At 37.3% G+C, this 19,485-nt stretch overlaps 2 protein-coding genes across 6 annotated transcripts in view; one reads left to right on the plus strand and one right to left on the minus strand.

The window, feature by feature from the left end:
- The window catches only part of acaca (acetyl-CoA carboxylase alpha), a 30,642-nt gene extending 25,852 nt beyond the window's left edge, over positions 1–4,790 (plus strand). For all 5 annotated transcript variants that reach the window (XM_042008500.1, XM_042008498.1, XM_042008499.1 and 2 more), the window contains 4 exons: positions 498–652; positions 1,269–1,439; positions 2,879–3,015; positions 3,140–4,790. In XM_042008500.1, coding sequence (XP_041864434.1) covers positions 498–652; positions 1,269–1,439; positions 2,879–3,015; positions 3,140–3,266 — 590 coding nt within the window. In that variant the 3' untranslated portion in view covers positions 3,267–4,790. The remainder of the gene's footprint in view (positions 1–497; positions 653–1,268; positions 1,440–2,878; positions 3,016–3,139) is intronic.
- Positions 4,791–15,196: 10,406 nt separating this feature from the next.
- On the minus strand, positions 15,197–18,703 carry LOC121653894 (LIM/homeobox protein Lhx1-like). The gene is made up of 5 exons (XM_042007649.1): positions 18,066–18,703; positions 17,255–17,475; positions 16,764–17,038; positions 15,836–15,992; positions 15,197–15,605 (listed from the first exon to the last, which is right to left on the minus strand). Exons 1-5 carry the CDS (start codon positions 18,233–18,235, stop codon positions 15,229–15,231), a joined length of 1,200 nt encoding a protein of 399 aa, XP_041863583.1. The 5' UTR covers positions 18,236–18,703; the 3' UTR covers positions 15,197–15,228.
- Between the last annotated feature and the right edge of the window lie 782 nt (positions 18,704–19,485).

Consider the following 19,485-nt stretch of genomic DNA (forward strand, 5'->3'; position numbering starts at 1 on the left):
GTGTTAGTGGGGGAGCGATACATCAGGTGTTCCTTCTCTGGCTTTTTTTTATGTCGTGTTGATTGTGTCATCTTTACTGCATTCCCCCGAGAGACGTGCCAGTCACAGTCTGCTCAGATCAATCACCAGCTCTCCTGTGCACACTATCGATTTTCTGTTTGGTCCAATGCTACATTGTATTGGCAACAACCGGTGGAATAGAGCTTTACGGTGGAGGTCTGGAGAGCCTACAGATTGGAATTGACAGAAATCAGCATGGGGTTTGGGGGAGAACAAAATGCTCTTGGACAAAGTTTCTTAGCTACATTCTTGTGAACAGCTTGAGTTCATAGCGTATGATATTAAAAAAAGGTGACATTGCTGTGTAACAAAAGATCTTTTTCTCATTTATTTGCATGTCGTATATCTATTAGAACTAAATATAATTTCTTCATTAGGTATTTCACTTACAGTTTTTTGGCATTGGTATTCTAAGTATTTGTTTAAAACTCCAACAGGAACACCAGAGCTGAGTCCCCCTGACCGAAAAGAGCTGGAGACCAAGCTTAAGGAGCGTGAGGAGTTTTTACTGCCTATCTACCATCAGGTGGCTGTGCAGTTTGCAGATCTCCATGACACTCCAGGTCGCATGCAAGAGAAGGGCGTCATCACGGTGAGAATCAGTGCTGTCTTGGATAGCAGCACCTACACCAACCTTGGTTATGTATTGCTTCAATATAAATGTGCAGTATGCGAATAACCTGAAAAGCCCACAGGGCAGTATCAGTCAAGCTGCTGCTCCACCTGCTTAGTGAATAATGTTTGGTCTCAGCAGGCTGCAAGACTTGTCCTCATAATTATCTTCTGATGACCCTGGTCAATCACCTTAGCAACTACAGAGTGGCCTCAGGCAGACCCCACCTCATTCTGCACCTTCGCTGCTTCATCTTTCACACACACACGTGCACTTTGCTCACATGACCAGAAGGATGTTTTATAGATGGATGGCAGTGTTTTTTTTTTTGTTGTTGTTTTTCCTTCACACAGTATGCACTGAAGATTATCTGTTCTGGACTTCATCTCAAATATACCACTAGAGAAATCTGTAATAGTTGGTTCTAAAAGGATAATGTTCAGTTCACATCAGTCACTCAATCATATTTCTTCAAACACATTCAAGTCTTTTACATGATGTATGTCCCCATTTAAATTCAAAACATTGGCATGTAGCAATACAGGGACGTGTGTTCCATTTATAACACTACCTGCTCGCCTTTTACCTCTCTCAGGATATCCTGGAATGGCAAACCTCCCGTCAGTTCTTCTACTGGCGTCTGCGACGTCTGCTGCTGGAGGACACAGTAAAGAGGAAGATTCAAGCAGCAAACAGTGAGCTGACAGACGGCCAGATCCAAGCAATGCTCCGCCGCTGGTTTGTTGAGGCCGAGGGGGCTGTTAAGGTAAAACCCCCTGCACGACCTTAGATTTTCTTGTAGAGTTTCTCAGTATTCACTTACCATGCTTAAAAAGTGTCATGCTAAAAACTGCAATAAAAAGGAAGAACATTAGTTGGATCCCATAGAATTTGGCATGTGACATTCAAAAGCAACTATATTACAAAGAGGTTAACAACTACTTATGCTGTTAGTATATAGATGTTTTGAGTCTCTTTTGCTTACTTTATTTCTAACATTATTTACACAAATGCATTTGTCATATGTTAGCTCATGTCAGTTCAGATACTGCATATAAATGAATGGTGAGCTGACACGACTGCTGTGGCTACATCTTTTTTGATCTTCATAATCAATTACAGATTGGCTAATGCTTTCTATTTCAGTATTTTTAAAATGAGTCACTGCTCACCAGCTAGTCCTGATTTCTCTGCCTGCAGGCTGGCCAGGTTTTTGTCATTCAGCTGCTTCTCTTGTGAGTCTCTCATTCTGTGAATACTCTCGAGCTCCATTGTCTTGGATTGCATCTTGTGACAGATGTCTCTGATGCTGTCCAGCCTCAGTGAGCTTGGTTGAGCAGCACATGAACCAGCTGTTCACCAGCTGTAGCTGTTGCAGGATAAGAGTCAGTGGAGAGGCAAGTGAATCACTTCCAGGTCAGCCACAGCAATGACCTCATCAGTCTGCAAGTAGGGAAGCACCACATGAGTTAGCCCTAGGCTAGCTGGTTAGCACCAAATAAAAGATAGAATACTCAAATGAGCATCCTCTGAAGAAACATAAATATGGCTCCTTCATGGTCAAGTCTCGGGTTTGGATGACCAGGCTTTGGGGTGACATGAGCCAGCTCAATGTTTGAGATCTCCTTCTTAACTCGTACATTACCCCAATCAGGACTGGCTGTCTTAAGCCACAATTAATCACAGCCCTGGCACGTGCAGATATGAGAGCAACACACTGTTTCTTAATTAAAAGCAAACAGATTAAAAATGATTAATAAGGGCATTAAATGTTCTTGTGGACCTCAAGCAGGATTCTTCAGAAAAAGGCAAAAGCCCATTAAACCCCTCTACTCCCAAATCTTTGCTAAGCCCTCAAGCCTGGCTTTGTTTGGGATCAGAAATGCCAGCACTCATGAATACTAATTTTCCTGTCAGGTTCACTCAACTAGACATCAAGCACTCACATTTTTCCTGTCCATATATTTAGTTTTTATTGATATTTATTTGATTCATGATGCTTTATATGTTTGATCTGCTGTTTTTTTTTTTTGTTTTTTTTTTTGTTCTTAACTGTAGCGTCAGTTCAAACTCGTCATATCATAGTTAGAGACTTTATTCATCCATAAATACTTTGAATTGTACAGAGAATCACCCTCTCTTTTATTTGTTTATGGTTGTTATTTTTGGTTTGTTTTGTTTTTTAACAAACCCTGCCTCATTCAGGCATACCTATGGGATAACAATGAAGATGTAGTTGTTTGGCTGGAGAAGCAACTAGCTGAAGAAGAGGGCGCCAGATCCGTCATTGATGAGAACATAAAGTACATCCGCCGAGATCACCTCCTCAAGCAGATTCGCAGGTAATGATTAAAAATAATAATAAAAAAAAAAACAGTACAGATTCATTGTGTTGAAAAGTACAAAACTTCTGTTAACTGTTGTAATAGGAAAACATTGTAATTTTTTCACCCTGACTATTTACAGCCTTGTTCAAGCGAACCCAGAGGTTGCTATGGACTCTATAGTGCACATGACCCAGCACATCTCACCAACACAGCGAGCTGAGGTGGTGCGTATCTTGTCCACTATGGAGACGCCAGCCTCCTCCTAAAGGAAGCCTGGTTTCTGCTGACCCCATGGCAGCACAGCTCAGGCAACAAACAGAGCCAAAGGAGCCTGGCTCAGCCAGCTATGCTCCTTTCTGGGACCTGGTCTTCAAACAGAGACTGGAGGAGCCAACCCGATGGCCCTTGGTATTTGCCAGGTTACTGATGAATCGTTGGCAATGATTCTTACTAAGCAAGTTAGGTTATTGTAATTAGTTATAACCTTTTCTAACTTGCTTTACATGTGTGCTATTGCTTTCCCAAATCCATCTATTTTGTTTTAAAGTGCTTTTTTCTGTTTGTAAAAATAATCTAGTAACTAATATTTAATATTTTGGAGTTTACATTGTTGCTTAAAAGGATGTTCATTTTTTTTCACAACAATCACTGGTTTCCATCCTTTTGAACTGGAAATTTGTACAATAATGTATTAAGAATACTAAAGGTCCTGATAAAACGCACCTTGGTTTGTGACATATGCTTGTAAAGATTTACAAGTGTTTTGAAGACCAACTCAACAATGACAACACATTGCTCTGTGGCGTTTAGCCAGAAAGGGGGTTTTATTTCCTAAGAAGCACTTAGTTACTGAACAAAGAAGGGGAACGCTACAACAGATTTGGACAGGGAAGCTCGGCAGGGAGCCGGGACAAGGTCCCTTTTAGACCCCGACTGTTTCACAGTCACCCTGCAGTGAGCAGTGGGCAGCTCACCTCACAACAAAACCACAGCTGTCCCTTCTGTTCGCACCCACACATGCTGCTTTAAAGACACTTTAGTGCTTACTGTTCCCTCACATTGCACCTAGAGTCAAACCTGAACAGTTTTTGCTGCTGCAGCTGGTTTACTAACATGTATACGCACAAAGTGACATGAACAGTAATGCACACAGCGCGGAAAAGAATTTAGATAAGAATTGATATTTGTATACACACTGAGGAATATAAGTCTAATTTAGAAAGATTGGGTCATTTTTGATAGTTATTGTGTTGTTTCTAGAAGCAGCATGATGGCTTTAGATACCTAACCAAAGAAAGATTAATTTAATACAGTTAGCCCAATCAGTAAATATCTGTTTTGAAATATTAAAGGCTACTGTTCACTTGACTTACATGGTACATGTCAGATATGGTGTCTCGTCTTAACTGTGTTCCACAGAAGTGTTTCTATTTAAAGTTTGTCATGAATATGAATTGTTAGTTTTTGTTGATATTAATTCTTGAAAACACTGTTTTAGTCATGTTACTTGTCTACTTGAGTTTGTTACTAAAGCAAACTATGGAAACTGTTTCATTAAGTGAAGAGTACATGTTTGCACAAACTGCACCATACTGCTGAATCCTTTTAGATGATTGTGTTATTTGCTTTGTTGACATCCCAGTGGCTTCATGGTCAGCACTGTGCCTTTAACGTGCCCATACTGACATGCTGACCAGTTGCTTTATGAATCTTTGGTTGTTCTTGTACAAACATGAGGAAGTGATGAACTCTAAATGTGTGTGCAGATTTAATAAAGCTTACAAACTTGGCTCAAAGTGTGTTTGTGCCAAAGCTTTTAAATGTCTGAGTTTTACTAAAGATATGTTTTTTTTAACTAAACTCAAGTTTCTAAGAATTTGCTCTAATTTAATTTTTCATTTATTTTAATATATTGACGATTCACGTGAGAGATAATGACTTCACAGGAAGCCTCATTAATTTCAGCAGTCAGAACAAAGTCTCACTCTGGAGAGACATTTTCTGATTAGTTGGAAATGATAGTCTTCCCATTCCTCTATCCACAGATTATTAAAGTGACATTTTCTTTCTGGGTTTTAAACTTCAACAGTATTAAAGAGGATGAAACAGATCAAACAAATATTGAGAGATCTATCTCCATCCATTTCTTTTTCTTTCTTTTTTTTTTTTTCTTCAGATTCTTTCATATCATCCCCTTGGCTCTGTCAACTCTATTACCATCCTACCAACAAATATGTAAGACAAATTGAGTTGCATGCACCCAATACCCACCACAATTATAGAAGGCCCAATAAGAAAATGAGTCATTTGAAAGTATAATTGGAAATGTGCCTTGCTTGGTCTCTCTGCTCTCCCAGAGGGTTTTGCTCATTTGTAGTGGCATGCTAGGCTGGCTAATTCTGCTTTTAATCACTGGCAAACTGCAGAATCAGGTTCCCTTTCACTCACTGCATTGGAGGGAAGGTGCTGGTAAAACTTACAGGAAACTGCTTAATTTTCCATCTGTAGTTAACCACATAAGCCTGCCATGCAGATCACTTTTTTTTTGTTTTGTTTTTATTAGAGAAAATGCTTTTTGTACACATAAGCAATCTTGATCGTTTTCCAAAGCTTTAAGGATACAATAAAGAATCTACTTCAAATGGGTTGCATGTGACATTCTGCAGCTACCATGTCAGAGTGACTGCTGGTTTCAGGCAGAACTGTAACAATAAGAAAGATGGAAGAGGAAAAAATCTTAATGAAAAAAAGGGAGAAAATCTGTGCCTGTGATGAGGCTGAAATGGAGGCGTTAATATAACACGGAGGGAAGGCACAATCACGCATCTGAGGCAGCCATAATTCCACATTCATGCGTCTCAATGACTTGACAGCACTTGAGAGACAAAGCCTGTGACCCAGTTGCAGGATTCCAATTAGCAGGGTGTATGCAACAGTTGAGATGAAAAGAGAACAGGGTCTTTACAGAGCCCCAGGGCTGTCTGATTACTGCCGGAAAACATGAGACTTTTGCCTGTGACAAAGAGTGAAGCGACACAGAGGGAGTGCCAGGCCTCAGCTGCTCTTCCTCTCCACAGGCTGCGGATTTTGAAGTGCTCATCTCATCGCTGCCTGCCTGCCAGCCTTTTTACATTTCAGCTATACTTCAAGTGCATAGCAGCAGCCCAGTCAGACCAAGATACTTTTCACATATGTCCAACAAGATCAGTAACTGGTAAATTTTCCTACTAGTCTAAGTTGGAAATAGATGCTGTCTGTGTTAAAAGCCCATATCTGCTACCTCAAGGCATATGCAGAATGCCTGTGGTTTTACATTAACATCTGTGTGACCCCACTGTTACCTTCAAATTCTTTGTTTGCATCCAAAAATAGAAAACTGATGAATAAAGCTAATTTAGTTTTTGCTCGATAAAATACAGAAGGTATATATTTAGTTATGCAAATATAAATTAATAATCAGAACAATACAAGGATGGAAATTCAAAAACCAGAAAAGCTATGAAAATGAGTAGCCTGTTACAAACAACACCCCCCACCCCATCCGACCCCATCAACCGATTAAAGGATTGTAATCTGAAGAATAAAGGAGAGCTTGAGCTCATTGATTTTTCTTGCAACTTGTAATGGATTAGATTTTGAATAATCAGCATTATAAAAGGCTGAAGAACTAATGGAAAATCATTGTAATCTCATAAAATCTCATAAATCAGTAAGGATGACAAACAAGAGATTAATAATAAAGTTGCTAGATCCCTACAGGTCTTGTAGGACTATGATCATGAATAAAACTTAAATTGAATAAACAAGTATTCTAGTTTGTGAAGCAATAAAATGAATGCAAATGAATAAAAACAACAAAACAATTAAAAGTTCATTTGAATCAGACTAAAATACAACAGAAATATTTGATCAATGCAGAAACCAAAAATTACAAATATCTATATTTTATGGATAATTAAACAAGTCATTTTAATTCAGCTTACAACCAGTCCTGGTCTTGAGTTGACTTTAAACAGCCTTTATGAACCACAATACTTATGTTACAAATATGCATTTAAATAGTTTTACATTTAAATATCAAAACTTGCCCTTCCTGCATATAAATGACAGAATAAAATGCATAAAAGATGTTAGAATTTACACAATTAAGGAGAAGGATTTTTTTTTTTAATAAAAGTAGTATAAAGTTTAGTATTCAGAACAATACAGCCTGTCTTACCTTACTGTAGCTTTTGAATTAAACTTGTTTATGTTTGATTAATGTAATTATTGGCTAAAAAGTCATAAAATAAAATGCATACTGAGTTTTCTCAGTACAGGTCAAGATTTTAAATAAATGATGTATTGTGCAGAGCAGACTCTCCCTGGGAGCAGAAAAGCAGCCTGTCACCCAGATACAAGGGTCAAAGATTACAGCACCCTGTGATCATCACCACATAATGCTCACATTTCCATTCTCCCAGAGCTTGGTAAATATTGGCTGAACATGAGGGTGGCAGCGAAAAAAGCTCATTCACAAGCAAAAACCTCCTGTGAACAGGAACGAAAAAAGGCATCAGAAGAGGATAGACTTCAAAGTCTGTCGTCATGAACATGTTTTAATCTTTTCTCCAAAAAGAACAGAGATAGATAGATAGATAGATAGATAGATAGATAGATAGATAGATAGATAGATAGATAGATAGATAGATAGATAGATAGATAGATAGATAGATAGATAGATAGATAGATAGATAGATAGATAGATAGATAGATAGATAACATTCTGTCTTCAAAAAGGGGGAAAAAAAGGACACACAGCTTACTTGTGAATTGTCGTCATGCTGCTGTTGTCGTTAACAGGAATGCAGGGATTTTGTCAATATTTGTCACAGATATTGAAACAAGAGAAATCTGGGTTATGTCCAGTATGACCTGTTATATGTAAAAAGCTGTTGTGTATTGCAGACCAGGTGAAGCTTCTCCCTGGATCATGCAGTTCCCCGAAACTCTCCCTCCCCCTCGTCCTGGCATTAACATTCATGGAGCCAGTGGAGTGTGGCGAGCCGTGTACATCGAGCCAACCACGATACGCAGGATGAGGTGAGTTGGGGCGAAGGGGGGAAGGTGGAAGATGGAGGCATCCTGAATGTGGTTGGTGGAAGAGATGGGGAGAGTTGGGGTGTGATGGTGAAGGTTGCCCAGTGTGGGACTCTGGAAAGGTCAGCAACCAAGGTGCCACGCTTTTGGTCATACATCACAATTATCACTGTGGGTCATTGACTGCTTATAGAAATTATGGGAGCAGTGGCAGGAGCACATGGCACACTGGAAGAGCGGGCAAGGCCAGGTTAGCAACTGTTATGGTGTCTTGAAGTAAATGTCAGTAAATATATGGTTCAAGCCACACCAGCAGCATGACTCTAGGGACAGAAAAGTCAGCTTGGTGGTCTGTCACCTTGGGCCAGACTGAAATATGTCAACAACTCTTGGGTTGATTGCAATAGTATTTTGTACAGACATTCACCGGTCTCCAGAGGAGGAAGTCTTCTGACTTTGGTGACCCCATGAATTTTCCTTTAGCACCCATATGAGACTGACATTTCTAACTGTTCACAAAACCTTGTAATAAAAAAAAGAAAAAGAAAGAAACAACTTGAAAGATAGCCTACGGTGCCATAATAGATTTCACAAAATCTAAACCAAAAAACTGGAAAATGTGTGTGAAAAACAATGTACGATCCCTATTTTCAGGAGCTTTAGGTGGTTGTTTTCTGTGTAACATTATCAGTCTCTTACATTGTTGTGGAGGAATTTTGGCCTACTCATCTCAGCTTTCTTAACATCCTGCAACAGAATTTCAGTCCGGTTAACATCAGGAATTTGATTATTTTCTTTTTCACCTATTCTGTTGTAGATTTCTGCTCACTTGGTATCATTATCCAGTTGCCAGTTTTAGCCAAGCTTTAGCTGTCAGACAGATGGCTCCATGTTTGACTAGAATGCTTTGGTAGACAAATTTCAAGATTAAATCAATGCCTACGTAGTGTACAGGTCCTGCAAAACAAAACCACATTTTCACCAGTTATAACCACAGTTCTAGACAGCTGGTGTTGTTTTAGGGAGCTGATGTGATGATTTGGTTTTCATCAAATGCATCATTATGCATTATGGTCAAAATGTTTCCTTTCTGGCCCAGTATGTCCTACTTTTAGTAGTCTTATTCAGATGCACCATTCCAAATTTAAGCTATACTATTCTTTTTAGAGAGTGAGGATCTGAATCTTTCCAGACAAGTCATTGTTCTTTTTCTAAATGTACTGTTAAATGTAGAATCTGAAACGTAGCTCATGCATCTTTGTTTCTGACCATTGCACTGTCTTTGAAGTGAAATTTCTGTGATATCCACCCTGCGAAGAATGCCAAAGGTCTGGATTGTTTTCTTCTTGTGAATAATTTTTCTCATGCAGATTAATGGACCTCAAATTATTTAGGAGTTGCAGGCAGTACATTAATTGTCTTAAATTAGAAATTGTTGCAAGTTGTTGATGTGTACTCAAAGAAATCCTTTAAGCCTCATAGCAAGCTTTGGCATCCTATGTTTCATTAAACATTTCTCAAAAATATCACACAAGGAAAAAGAAAAATTTTTAGATGTAGAAGTTTTTTCTGTTGTTTTCTTCTTCCAATAATTTCCACTAAAAGCCAGTAGAGACTTAACATGCACCAAAATGGGTTTCTCTAACTTCACTGTTTCATCCTATGTAAACAGGAATATTATTCACTATAAAATATCTTGTCACTTGCAATGATTCCAAGATAATATTTCTAGTTCATTAATGTCTTCAAGAGGTAATTAAGCATACTAGTCATTAACGGAAACTAAATATGTACATACTCTATTCAGTGAGAGGGAAAATATGACTGCAAAAATTAGTTCAACAGCACCCATTTGGGAATGTTTACCACATTAAAATGTATGCATTACTGACATACCACTGGTAAATGGAAATTCAGATCCGCATGGAACTGATGCTTTACTGCGCTACATAGGCTGTGCAATGGATTTGTGACTAGTGTCCTCAGGCTCTAAAGGACAGACGCAGCTTGCTGGAGAGGTCAGTCTGCTTAAGAACATATCATAGTGTTTAATAGTGTCTGTTAAACAGTTTTGTAAACCAGTCTGAAAATTTTTTTAAGGCCATTAATAATTTGTCCAACCTCAAGAAGGATAGTAGAAACCGAGAAAAAAAGAATGAATGAAGTAAATAAAGAGGTAATTTACATAAGTATTGTGAGTTTAGCAGTAGCCACAGTGTTGCAAAAAGTTCTTAGAATATAAGTTCAAATTCAGTTGAATGACACATTTCCTTGACTATGTGCTGTTAAAGCTTGCTTCTTACATGAGTAGTCTGACTGTGAAAAAAGATGGCTTTCATCAACCACACTCTATTGAACGCTTTGTGGTGACAGGAAACAAAAAGAGTACAAGGCAGTGTATGTGTGGATTGCACCCTCTACAGCCACCTCCATCCTGCTTCTCAACCCCTTTACACACATGTATGCACACATATATTCTGCAGAGCAGAGCTTTTTTTTCTCTTGAACATTACATGCATGAATGCAAATGAGAGAAGCATTGAGCTTCTGCACGTCTTTATGCAAGTGTTTCTACACAGCCACTATATATAAACTAATCCGAAGGAATTTCATGAGGTAAACTGTGGCATGTCACCGGTGGAAAGAAAACAGCCGGAGACCAAAAATCTGCTCTGGCTATAAAAAGTTTCAGAAGAAGTTTTTGTGTGTAGATTTCTTATGAAGCCATTTTGTTTGTTTGTAAATCATGACCCTTAATTTTTCATTTCATGGCTTGGTGAAACTGCTTTGCAACCATGTTATCTTACTTAGAATACTGTTATCCATTTATATCACTATTATATGAAATCCTTATCTCATCAAATAAAAAAAAATGTAAGATAAATATGGGCTCCAATGGAAAATACCCTGCTAACCAAACATACCAGATTGTATAAAAATATGTTAAACTGAAATAAATAATTTTGTCCTTACTCTTGCTAAAAGAAAAAAAGGAAAGAAAAAAACAACTGATGAGCATAGAAGCCTTGATTTTTGTTTTTTTAATGAATTACTCACAAGTATCTGTGGACAAAATCTGGTCTTGGCCTCACAGATTAACCAGTGCATGAAAAGAATGTAGGTGGGGAACACATAATTCTATCCTCTTCAACTTTAATCAGGAGTACACTGACGCGCTGCAGCCCCCTCCATGTCTTTCATAATAATGGGCCGCTAAAAATTCAGGAGGCAGGCTCCACATCAATCACTCGCCAGATTTGAGTCCAATGCAATAAATATGTAAATGAGCAGAAGCCAACGTCTCGTTGCTTTGAGATCTGCACAAGGAAGGGGAAAAAAGGGAAAACTGTATTAATTGCCCATGGCCAGAGGAATCCTATTACTGTGGGCATTGATTATAAAATTGTATGTGTGAATGATTTTCATGCAGAAAGTGGACGACCAAGCCTGGAGCAAAGAGTGTAGAATGAGTCGAATTAGCAAACCGGGCTAGATTGTGCAAGGGACTAAAAGGAAACAGCGAAGAGGAAAAAAGGCTAAATTTAGGTTCAAATAAGATTTAGATTGAAGACTGAAAATGATATATCTCCAGTAACACTAAATGTGGCTCAGTCATGAATTGTCCCATTGTATATTTTATGTTTGTTTTCATTTTCTCTTTTAATGTGGTTGATTTTTGGAGGTTTAACTCATGCTGCAAGTTATAGGACCTATGACAAAACTGATAAAACTGGGCAACAGATCTGACTTTATCAAAGGGCAGGTTTTTTTTATTTTGTTTTGTAAAGTTGTATGAAGACACTATGTTGTAGCATGTATCCAAGTAGCTTTTACAAGCTCCACTATAATAATGCGAAGCCACAAGTGAGAGTCTGCTATGTGTCTCTTAGGTTTCTTGCACACACCTATTTAGCATATAGTATTTGCTTGTTACTGCTCCTCATTTTTCAGACACACCCATTTGAAAGCACCCATTTAATTGCTTTATTGCAAGTCACCTCTTAGACAATGAACAACCTTTACTTTTATGTTGTTAATCCCACACTTGCCATAATCAGTATCAGCTAGATGGAATTGATTTGCTGGCCTCATGTTTAACTTGCAAATCTCCCTCTTCATTAAGGCATTTTGTTCAGATAAACGGGGATTACACTATCAGCATAATATTAACTCCTAGAGAGTAAGAAAATTAGAGTTAGAGTTCAGAGATGAGTGTTTATATATTTTTTTTAAATTTTAAAAAGAATCATATTGGTTGTATTACCTTTAGTTAATTTTGACATCAGTATATTTTTTAATAGTCATTGAAACAATTTTGTTCCCTTTTGTCCCCTTTTAGCCTTTCCTTTTCTTTTTTATATTCTGTTATCTTTACTATGTTGTGCTAAAATTAACCCTTAAAATAACCCTTGCCACCATGTTAGGCCTAAGCACTCTTCACTTTGTAACCCTTCTAGATTCACTTCAAGACACAAGCTCATGGTGAAGCAATCACTAAATGGATCTAAATGTAAATAACTATTACAATCAAGCTCATAAATGAAAAGCAATGAAAAACAAGCAACCTCATGACAAAACCCTTGCCTTCTTGTGAAATTTAAAGTAATATCTTTTTTGACTGAAAGCAATTAACCTGAAACAGAAACTAACTTTAGCTCCTGGCTTCTTTCTACCACTTTGCCTTTTGTAACCAATAGACAAACTAATTCAACATTAAACTTAATTAAAAAAAAAAAAAACTGTGCAAGTGCCTGCAGTTTATGACTTTATGATCTCATTATCAGCATCTGTTTAGTCCTATTTTCATTCTGCTCTCACCTTCCCATGACAAAAATACTAGCGCTGTCATTAGCCTGTTCTAACAAAAGTGCTTTAACATACACATTAGCTTACATGTCAGCTAATGAGTAAAGTTGCCTGTACTTTTACATACTGTGAATAAAAATTTAAAAAGAAAATTCTCAAGAAAATTCCTTGCAAACACACAGTTTCCAAATAGATTATGAAATCTTAATGCAAACCATTATGCACATCTGGATGGATGGACAATATGCTGAATGCAATAATAATTTTCATTTCACGAACTTGTCCCTGAAATGTCTCTTATGCTGGTTAAGCATCATCATAAATGCACTCTTAGTTAATAAAACAGCAAAAAATGGAAGATGTCACCAGTACAAACATGGGCCTCAATGCACCTTATGGCAGAAAACACATTCAGTGACACCACTAAGAGTTTAGCTTTTTATGCAGCTAATGAATTCTTAAAGAAAAGCCATGCCTATGCATAGAATATAATTTAGAGTAATTCATCCAATTATTCAACTGGTAATGACCAAAAATGAAATACTCACTGCTCCGATAAATACACTGAATTAGAAGTGTCAATGCTCTTCAACAAAGCCCCATAAACCTAAACTAATTCTGAATAATAATAATGAAAAAAAGTGGAGATTATAAATATCTCCCCTTGACATGATTAATAAATAATAATATTTATATATATATATATATATATATATATATATATATATATATATATATATATATATATATATAATATAAAAAAAAAAAAAACAAAAAAACAACTGGATGTTAATGTCTGCTTCATACAATTAAAAAATGTGGTCTATCTCTTCAAAAAAAAAAAAAAAAAAAGAAAAGAAAAAGAAAAGTTTGTAGGTTGCGTTTTAAATCAATAAGCTCACATTTTGATCCATGCATAAGCCAATGTAAATATTGGCTGCAGCCAGCAAAGCTGCACAACTCAAAGAGTTTGAAGAGGTGAAACTCTGGAGGAGCCACATGACTAAAAGTGCAGAATTTAAAGTTTGCTTTCATTTAGCAACAGTTTATTGGTACTTCTTATCTCTTTTTTTCCTTGAATGAGAACATAGTACAAACTAACACAGTGAGCGACCACAGTAATAGAACAGCTACAAAAATTTGGTTTATCTGCATCAGTTCATCTGAATGACACAGTATTACATAGCTGAAATTCAACCCCGTAAACACAGGAGCTTTGAGTAAACGATTGACCATTCTGTACAGAAGTGTCCATTATTATATATACAGTTGGACTCCTGTTGAAGTCTTTTTTTTATTACATATAGAAAATAATCAGATTTATAAAGATACTGTTTTGAAGGCAAACATGTAGGAAAGGGTGTGACAAAACCAAAAATAATCTTCCACAGTCCTGAGACATACTGTATCACAGTCATAATCTGTTATCATCTGATAAAATTCTGTATTACATGTAAATAGATGGAGAGTGTTATGTGTAAAACATAAAAAAAAATGCTAACAAGCGCTTTTATGTTAGAATTTTAAACACAATAATATTGAGAAAAGTGCCGTGAAATTCTTTTAAGCACTAAAAATCAAGTGAAAACCCCCCTTTTCAATCAACTTAACACAAAGTGCACTAAAAAAAGAAGAAGAAAAAAATTAGTCAGCATTTAGAGTGCCCACCTTTTGGCTTATAAAAAAAAGCAAAAAACCTCTACTTGTGCATTTTATTTTAGGCTACTTAGCTATTTTTTCCAGTTGTCTTGAAGAACAACTCACTGTTCTTGAGAATTGCCAGAATCTCTTCCTGTAACTCCAGAGTGATTTAATGATGTCAAAATCAGCACTCTTGTTGGGAAAAACCAAAAGTAGCAGAACTCCTTGACCTTCTTGTAACCAAAGATAGTTCTCTGAGCCTCTTGCTGCATAATTAGACTTGTTTTGATGCTGAATGGATCTGGCACCGAGATGACACTTTTGTGAATGTATTATAGATAAACACATAAAACTCTTAGGTAAATGAAACTTTTGAACAAGTACTGGATGAGGCAGGGGATGTCTGTAAACACTGGAGAAGACTTTGTGCATGAATTGTGAATCTGTTGGGTTTATTGCTTAATCGGTGAGGCCCAGTACTAAACATACTGAGTCAAATTCTTATGACTTTTTAAGGATGAGTCAAAAAACAAGATTCATAGCATAATGGCAAAGCCCACAAACACTGATAGATAAATAAATAAATAGATAAATAAATAAATAAATAAATAAATAAATAAATAGATAGATAAATAAATAAATAAATAAATAAATAAATAGCCTTCATAATCTAAGTGTGCTTTGTAGTTTGTGTTGGCTGGATTACCAGGCCGTGCCTTCACTCATCTCTGAGGAGGGCTGTGACAGCTGGTTAGTGTATCCGTTGTCACTGAGAGACACTGTGGTGAAGGGCGTGCTGGGGCCACACATTTCGCTGGAGATGCTGTGAATTGAACCTGGTCCATTGGGCTCTGGGCTGGGTGAGTCCACGGGATGGTGGGACACTGTGTCAGAGAAACACTGCACCTCTCCAGCACAGAGGTGCCCTACATGATGGTGGTCTATGGTTCCTAATGGTGTGCCAGCAGGGATTGTTGAGGGCACAAAGCCCAGGTCTGCTGGAGTCTGAGCCTGGGATGATGGAGGACCTTGAAAGTACTCATAATTCCCTCCTGACCCATAGTATTCACTGGGATAATCTGCATTAATATAAACATATGATTGGTGTATGAATTAAATCAGATTATTGAGAGAAACAAACAATTAAAACTGAATTTGGAGCTGTTTTTATAAGTATTTTCACAATGTAGCGAGATTGATATAGGATCCATTATGAATAAATCAACTTGGAATGCGTAATAACTAACATAAAAAAGAGACAAATTTAAACTATTAAATCTGCATGATATGATCTCATAGCATATCTTACCTCCATAATATGAGAAGTGTCCAAGTTCTCCTGGCTCCAGTCTCTCGCCCAGGGTTCTCATCCTCCTCGGACTTCGGAAAAACACGTGTCTCCGCGCGCTCAAGGCGCTTAGTTGCTTCATACGTCTTTCTTTAGACCTTCGGTTTTGGAACCAGACCTTTAAGTAGTGAATAAAAACAAACAAAAAATAAACAAAATAAACAAATTAAAACAATAAATGAAAATGCAAAGCTACAATGCATCTTGAGCTACAATATGCAAAAGCATATTATTATGCGTTTTGTTGTTTTGTACATGCTGGATTGTTTGATTAAAATAGACAGAAATACTATGAAACTGAATTAAGAAAAATATGATTTAAGCTGCTGACCATTTATTCCACGATAAAACACACACACACAAAGAAAAACATCTTGCTCACATTTTTTCTTTATAAATAAAGAAACATGTAAATATATAAATAAATCTACGAGGAAAACTAAACTAAAATCTAAATAAATCATTCAACCAGGATTCCTTATCAAGGGAGCTTATAAAAATGCTCAAGGACATCAGTGCTAAATGAGTCCCTTTAACGGTTTTAGAGGCGCAATGGGAGGAAAGATTAAGGAGAAATCCAGAATTTGGTCAGGGCACTTCATCCGAACAGAGCAAAGGAGAGAAATTAAAATCGGCAGAGCGGAAATAAAGGTTGTTTACAATTTGCAAGTGAAGAAAGTCTGCCAGGGAATTTCAACATAAAACTTGCAGTCTTTTTTCCCCCTTTCTCTCTTTTCTGTCAGATAATTTTATGTGATAATAGACTGGACATATTGTTACCCATAAGGAATGTAGATTAATCTAGTCTTGCTTATTTTTTTTTACTGTAAATTTTCCACTTTCCGTTTTTTATATTGTTTTATTTTATTTATTTATTTATTTTTTTTACCTGGATTACTCTCATGCTGAGACCAGTCTCCCGTGACAGCTGCTCTCTGATGTGTCTCGTGGGCTTCGGAGTGGCGGCGAAAGCGGCTTTCAGCGTCTCCAGCTGCTTGGCTTTGATGGTGGTCCGAGGGCCGCGTCGCTTCCCGACGGCGCTCTGCTCGTCGTTCTCGTTGATGGACGCGTCTTTGTCGGATAAATGTCCGCTCTCCGAGTCCTTCCCGTCGTCCTGCGGGTCCTGGGAGTCCGGAGACAGACTTGGGTCGCTGCACGTCGTTACTGTTAGGTTATGAATTATAAAAAGAATTATAGACGTATTGAATAATGAGGCTATATATATATATATATATATATATATATATATATATATATATATATATATATATATATATATATATATCAATCAGGACAATCTCATTATAAATACTCAGAACTAAACCTTTAATATCTTTTGTAGAAAATGCTTGAATTTAATTTTGCTCAACATGACATTACCAGAAAGGAGAATCGTGTCTTTCCCGTTGTTGTTTTGATAGTCCTCCTTACAAACAAACTTGAACTCATCCAGGATGTACAGCTCCTCTCCAGTGGACAGTTGTTTGTTACACATCATACAGGTGAAACAGTTCAGGTGAAACACTTTGCTTTTGGCTCTGCGGACAAGATCACTGGGTAGAATGCCCTGCGAGCAGCCTCCACACTTGGTCCCAAATCTCCTGTTGAAGAAGGAGGGAAACGTGTCAGTTTCAGTAAAACTGGAACAAGTCACAGATCAGGACTATTCACACTTTGGATGATTTTGCAAATCTGATTTTAGTTCAGCAAGAGGTTGTAAGTCCACAAAGGAACCAGGAAGTTACTTAACTGAAGTCATATATCGAAAAAAACTATTTCAAAGCAGTTATTCAAAATATTTAACAGGCTATCATCTGTATCTTTAGTAATGTATAGTTTCAGAACATACTTGAAATAAAGAGCAGCTATAGCTTACATAAATTCAGGATGCGTATCACCATCATGACTGATAAATTCAGCTTATTTTATTTAAAAAACAAGAACACTTCACTAAATATGAAAGAGCCAAGTATTTTATGTATGACAGAATCCAGCCTGCGGATCTTCAGCAGAATCGGTATTTTAGTTATAGTATCATAATGGATCTTTATGCATACACTGTAAAACGGAATTTAATTGTAAGAATCTAAAATTTAATTGGATGAAGACTGACAACAGGTGTATATCTTTTTTTTTTTTTTTTTTTTTTTTTTTTGTTATAAAATAATCCATAAATCCTTTGGCTGCTTACCTGAAAAAGTCATTCTTACAATACAGTCTCCCATCTCGCGAGAAACACTTTTCTGTCAAACTACATTTGCATTCGCAGCACTGGACACATTTGATGTGCCACGGTCTGTCCAAAACTTTCAGCAAGAACCTATCAAGAATAGGCTTCTCACAGCTGGTGCACTGAAGCATCGTCTGGACTTTCTCCCAGTCCAGTTCGCAAGGAATGTGTGTGTTTTCCCCACTAAGGTCCCGGCCACCTCAATTCGGACTCGTTGGAGTGTTCTGATATGATCCAGGAGATCCACCGCATCCAAATTCTTCTCAGTTGATTTAAACTATATCACCATCATCCGTGTGAGGTCTTCTCTTCCACAGGGCAACAATCCACATCAAGTCAACGGCTCCATAGGAAAGATTAATTGTACAGAAAAAACTACCAGACAGCATTTCTGCCACAATATAACTGGTTGGAGATCAGCGGGCCGGTTTAAATGATCCTAGATTTGCTTTTTCATATCAGCCGAGGGGGTGAAAAAGGCTACCTGTTTGCTGCTCTTAAATGAATTCACGACATATCCTCAGTGTCATCTAGAATATAGAGCAACGTGGATGAAATGCAACGCTCTGCCTTGTTATTTCTGCTCCGCTTGTCCTCCGATGAGCTGAGTCTGAGATGAAGGCTGAAATGAGCGCACCTTGCAAAGCTCAGCCTATTGCCTATTAAGAAACATGTGACGTCATCGCCACGACAAACCTATGAGCAGTCTTTTTATTTCACTCCTCCACATGTACTTCAGTAGTATGGAAATGAAGGGTATACAAAAGCTTTATTGAAAAAAAAATTAAATAAAATAAAAAAATAATACAACTAAATAATACACCAAATAATTTAAAATGATAATAATTACGCAAATAAACTCTGAATTTAATTTTTAACTCGTACGAAATAAGATCAAACCAGCAATAACGATGGGCTTAAAACCTTTTCGTGCAATAATATTTTTCAGATATTTTCTCTCAGGAAAATCCCACTGAGAGTCAGTGATGATGTCATGCATTTCCTTCGGAAAGGCCCGAGTGTAAGTAAGATTAAATCGGTGGCAGGTGACAAATTATCAGCAGGTTTATCCCTTCAGCAGAGCGAGAGGAGACTTTTCACATAGATTAATGTTGTGGCCCAGCATAATTCCTCATTTTATTGAAGGGACAAGGATCACTAATGGTTATAATCTGTGGCGATAGGCTGTCTTTTATAGATGTTATCGGATCATGTTGCTGCGCTGGGAACGGAGATAACGCATTTCCCCACACAGGCTCCCAGCTCTGTTATTCTCTGATAGCTGAGGTCCTGACAGTGGGTCTACTGTATAAATTAGAACTGAAATAATAAAATATTTTTTAAATTAAAACCAGAAAGAAATTGGCCATTGTTTGGGTTT

The sequence above is a fragment of the Melanotaenia boesemani genome, chromosome 15 (genome assembly GCF_017639745.1).
Source record: "Melanotaenia boesemani isolate fMelBoe1 chromosome 15, fMelBoe1.pri, whole genome shotgun sequence".
NCBI lineage: Eukaryota > Metazoa > Chordata > Actinopteri > Atheriniformes > Melanotaeniidae > Melanotaenia > Melanotaenia boesemani.

Bases quoted from the DNA above. Each gene is read 5' to 3' on its own strand.
- LOC121653894 (XM_042007649.1), bottom strand. From the start codon at position 18,235: ATGCTTCAGTGCACCAGCTGTGAGAAGCCTATTCTTGATAGGTTCTTG. The intron at 17,039-17,254 runs GTAATGTCATGT...ATAACCTAACAG, and splicing joins AGACACGATTCTCCTTTCTG to TAACGACGTGCAGCGACCCA. The intron at 15,606-15,835 runs GTAAGATATGCT...ATATTAATGCAG, and splicing joins ACACTTCTCATATTATGGAG to ATTATCCCAGTGAATACTAT.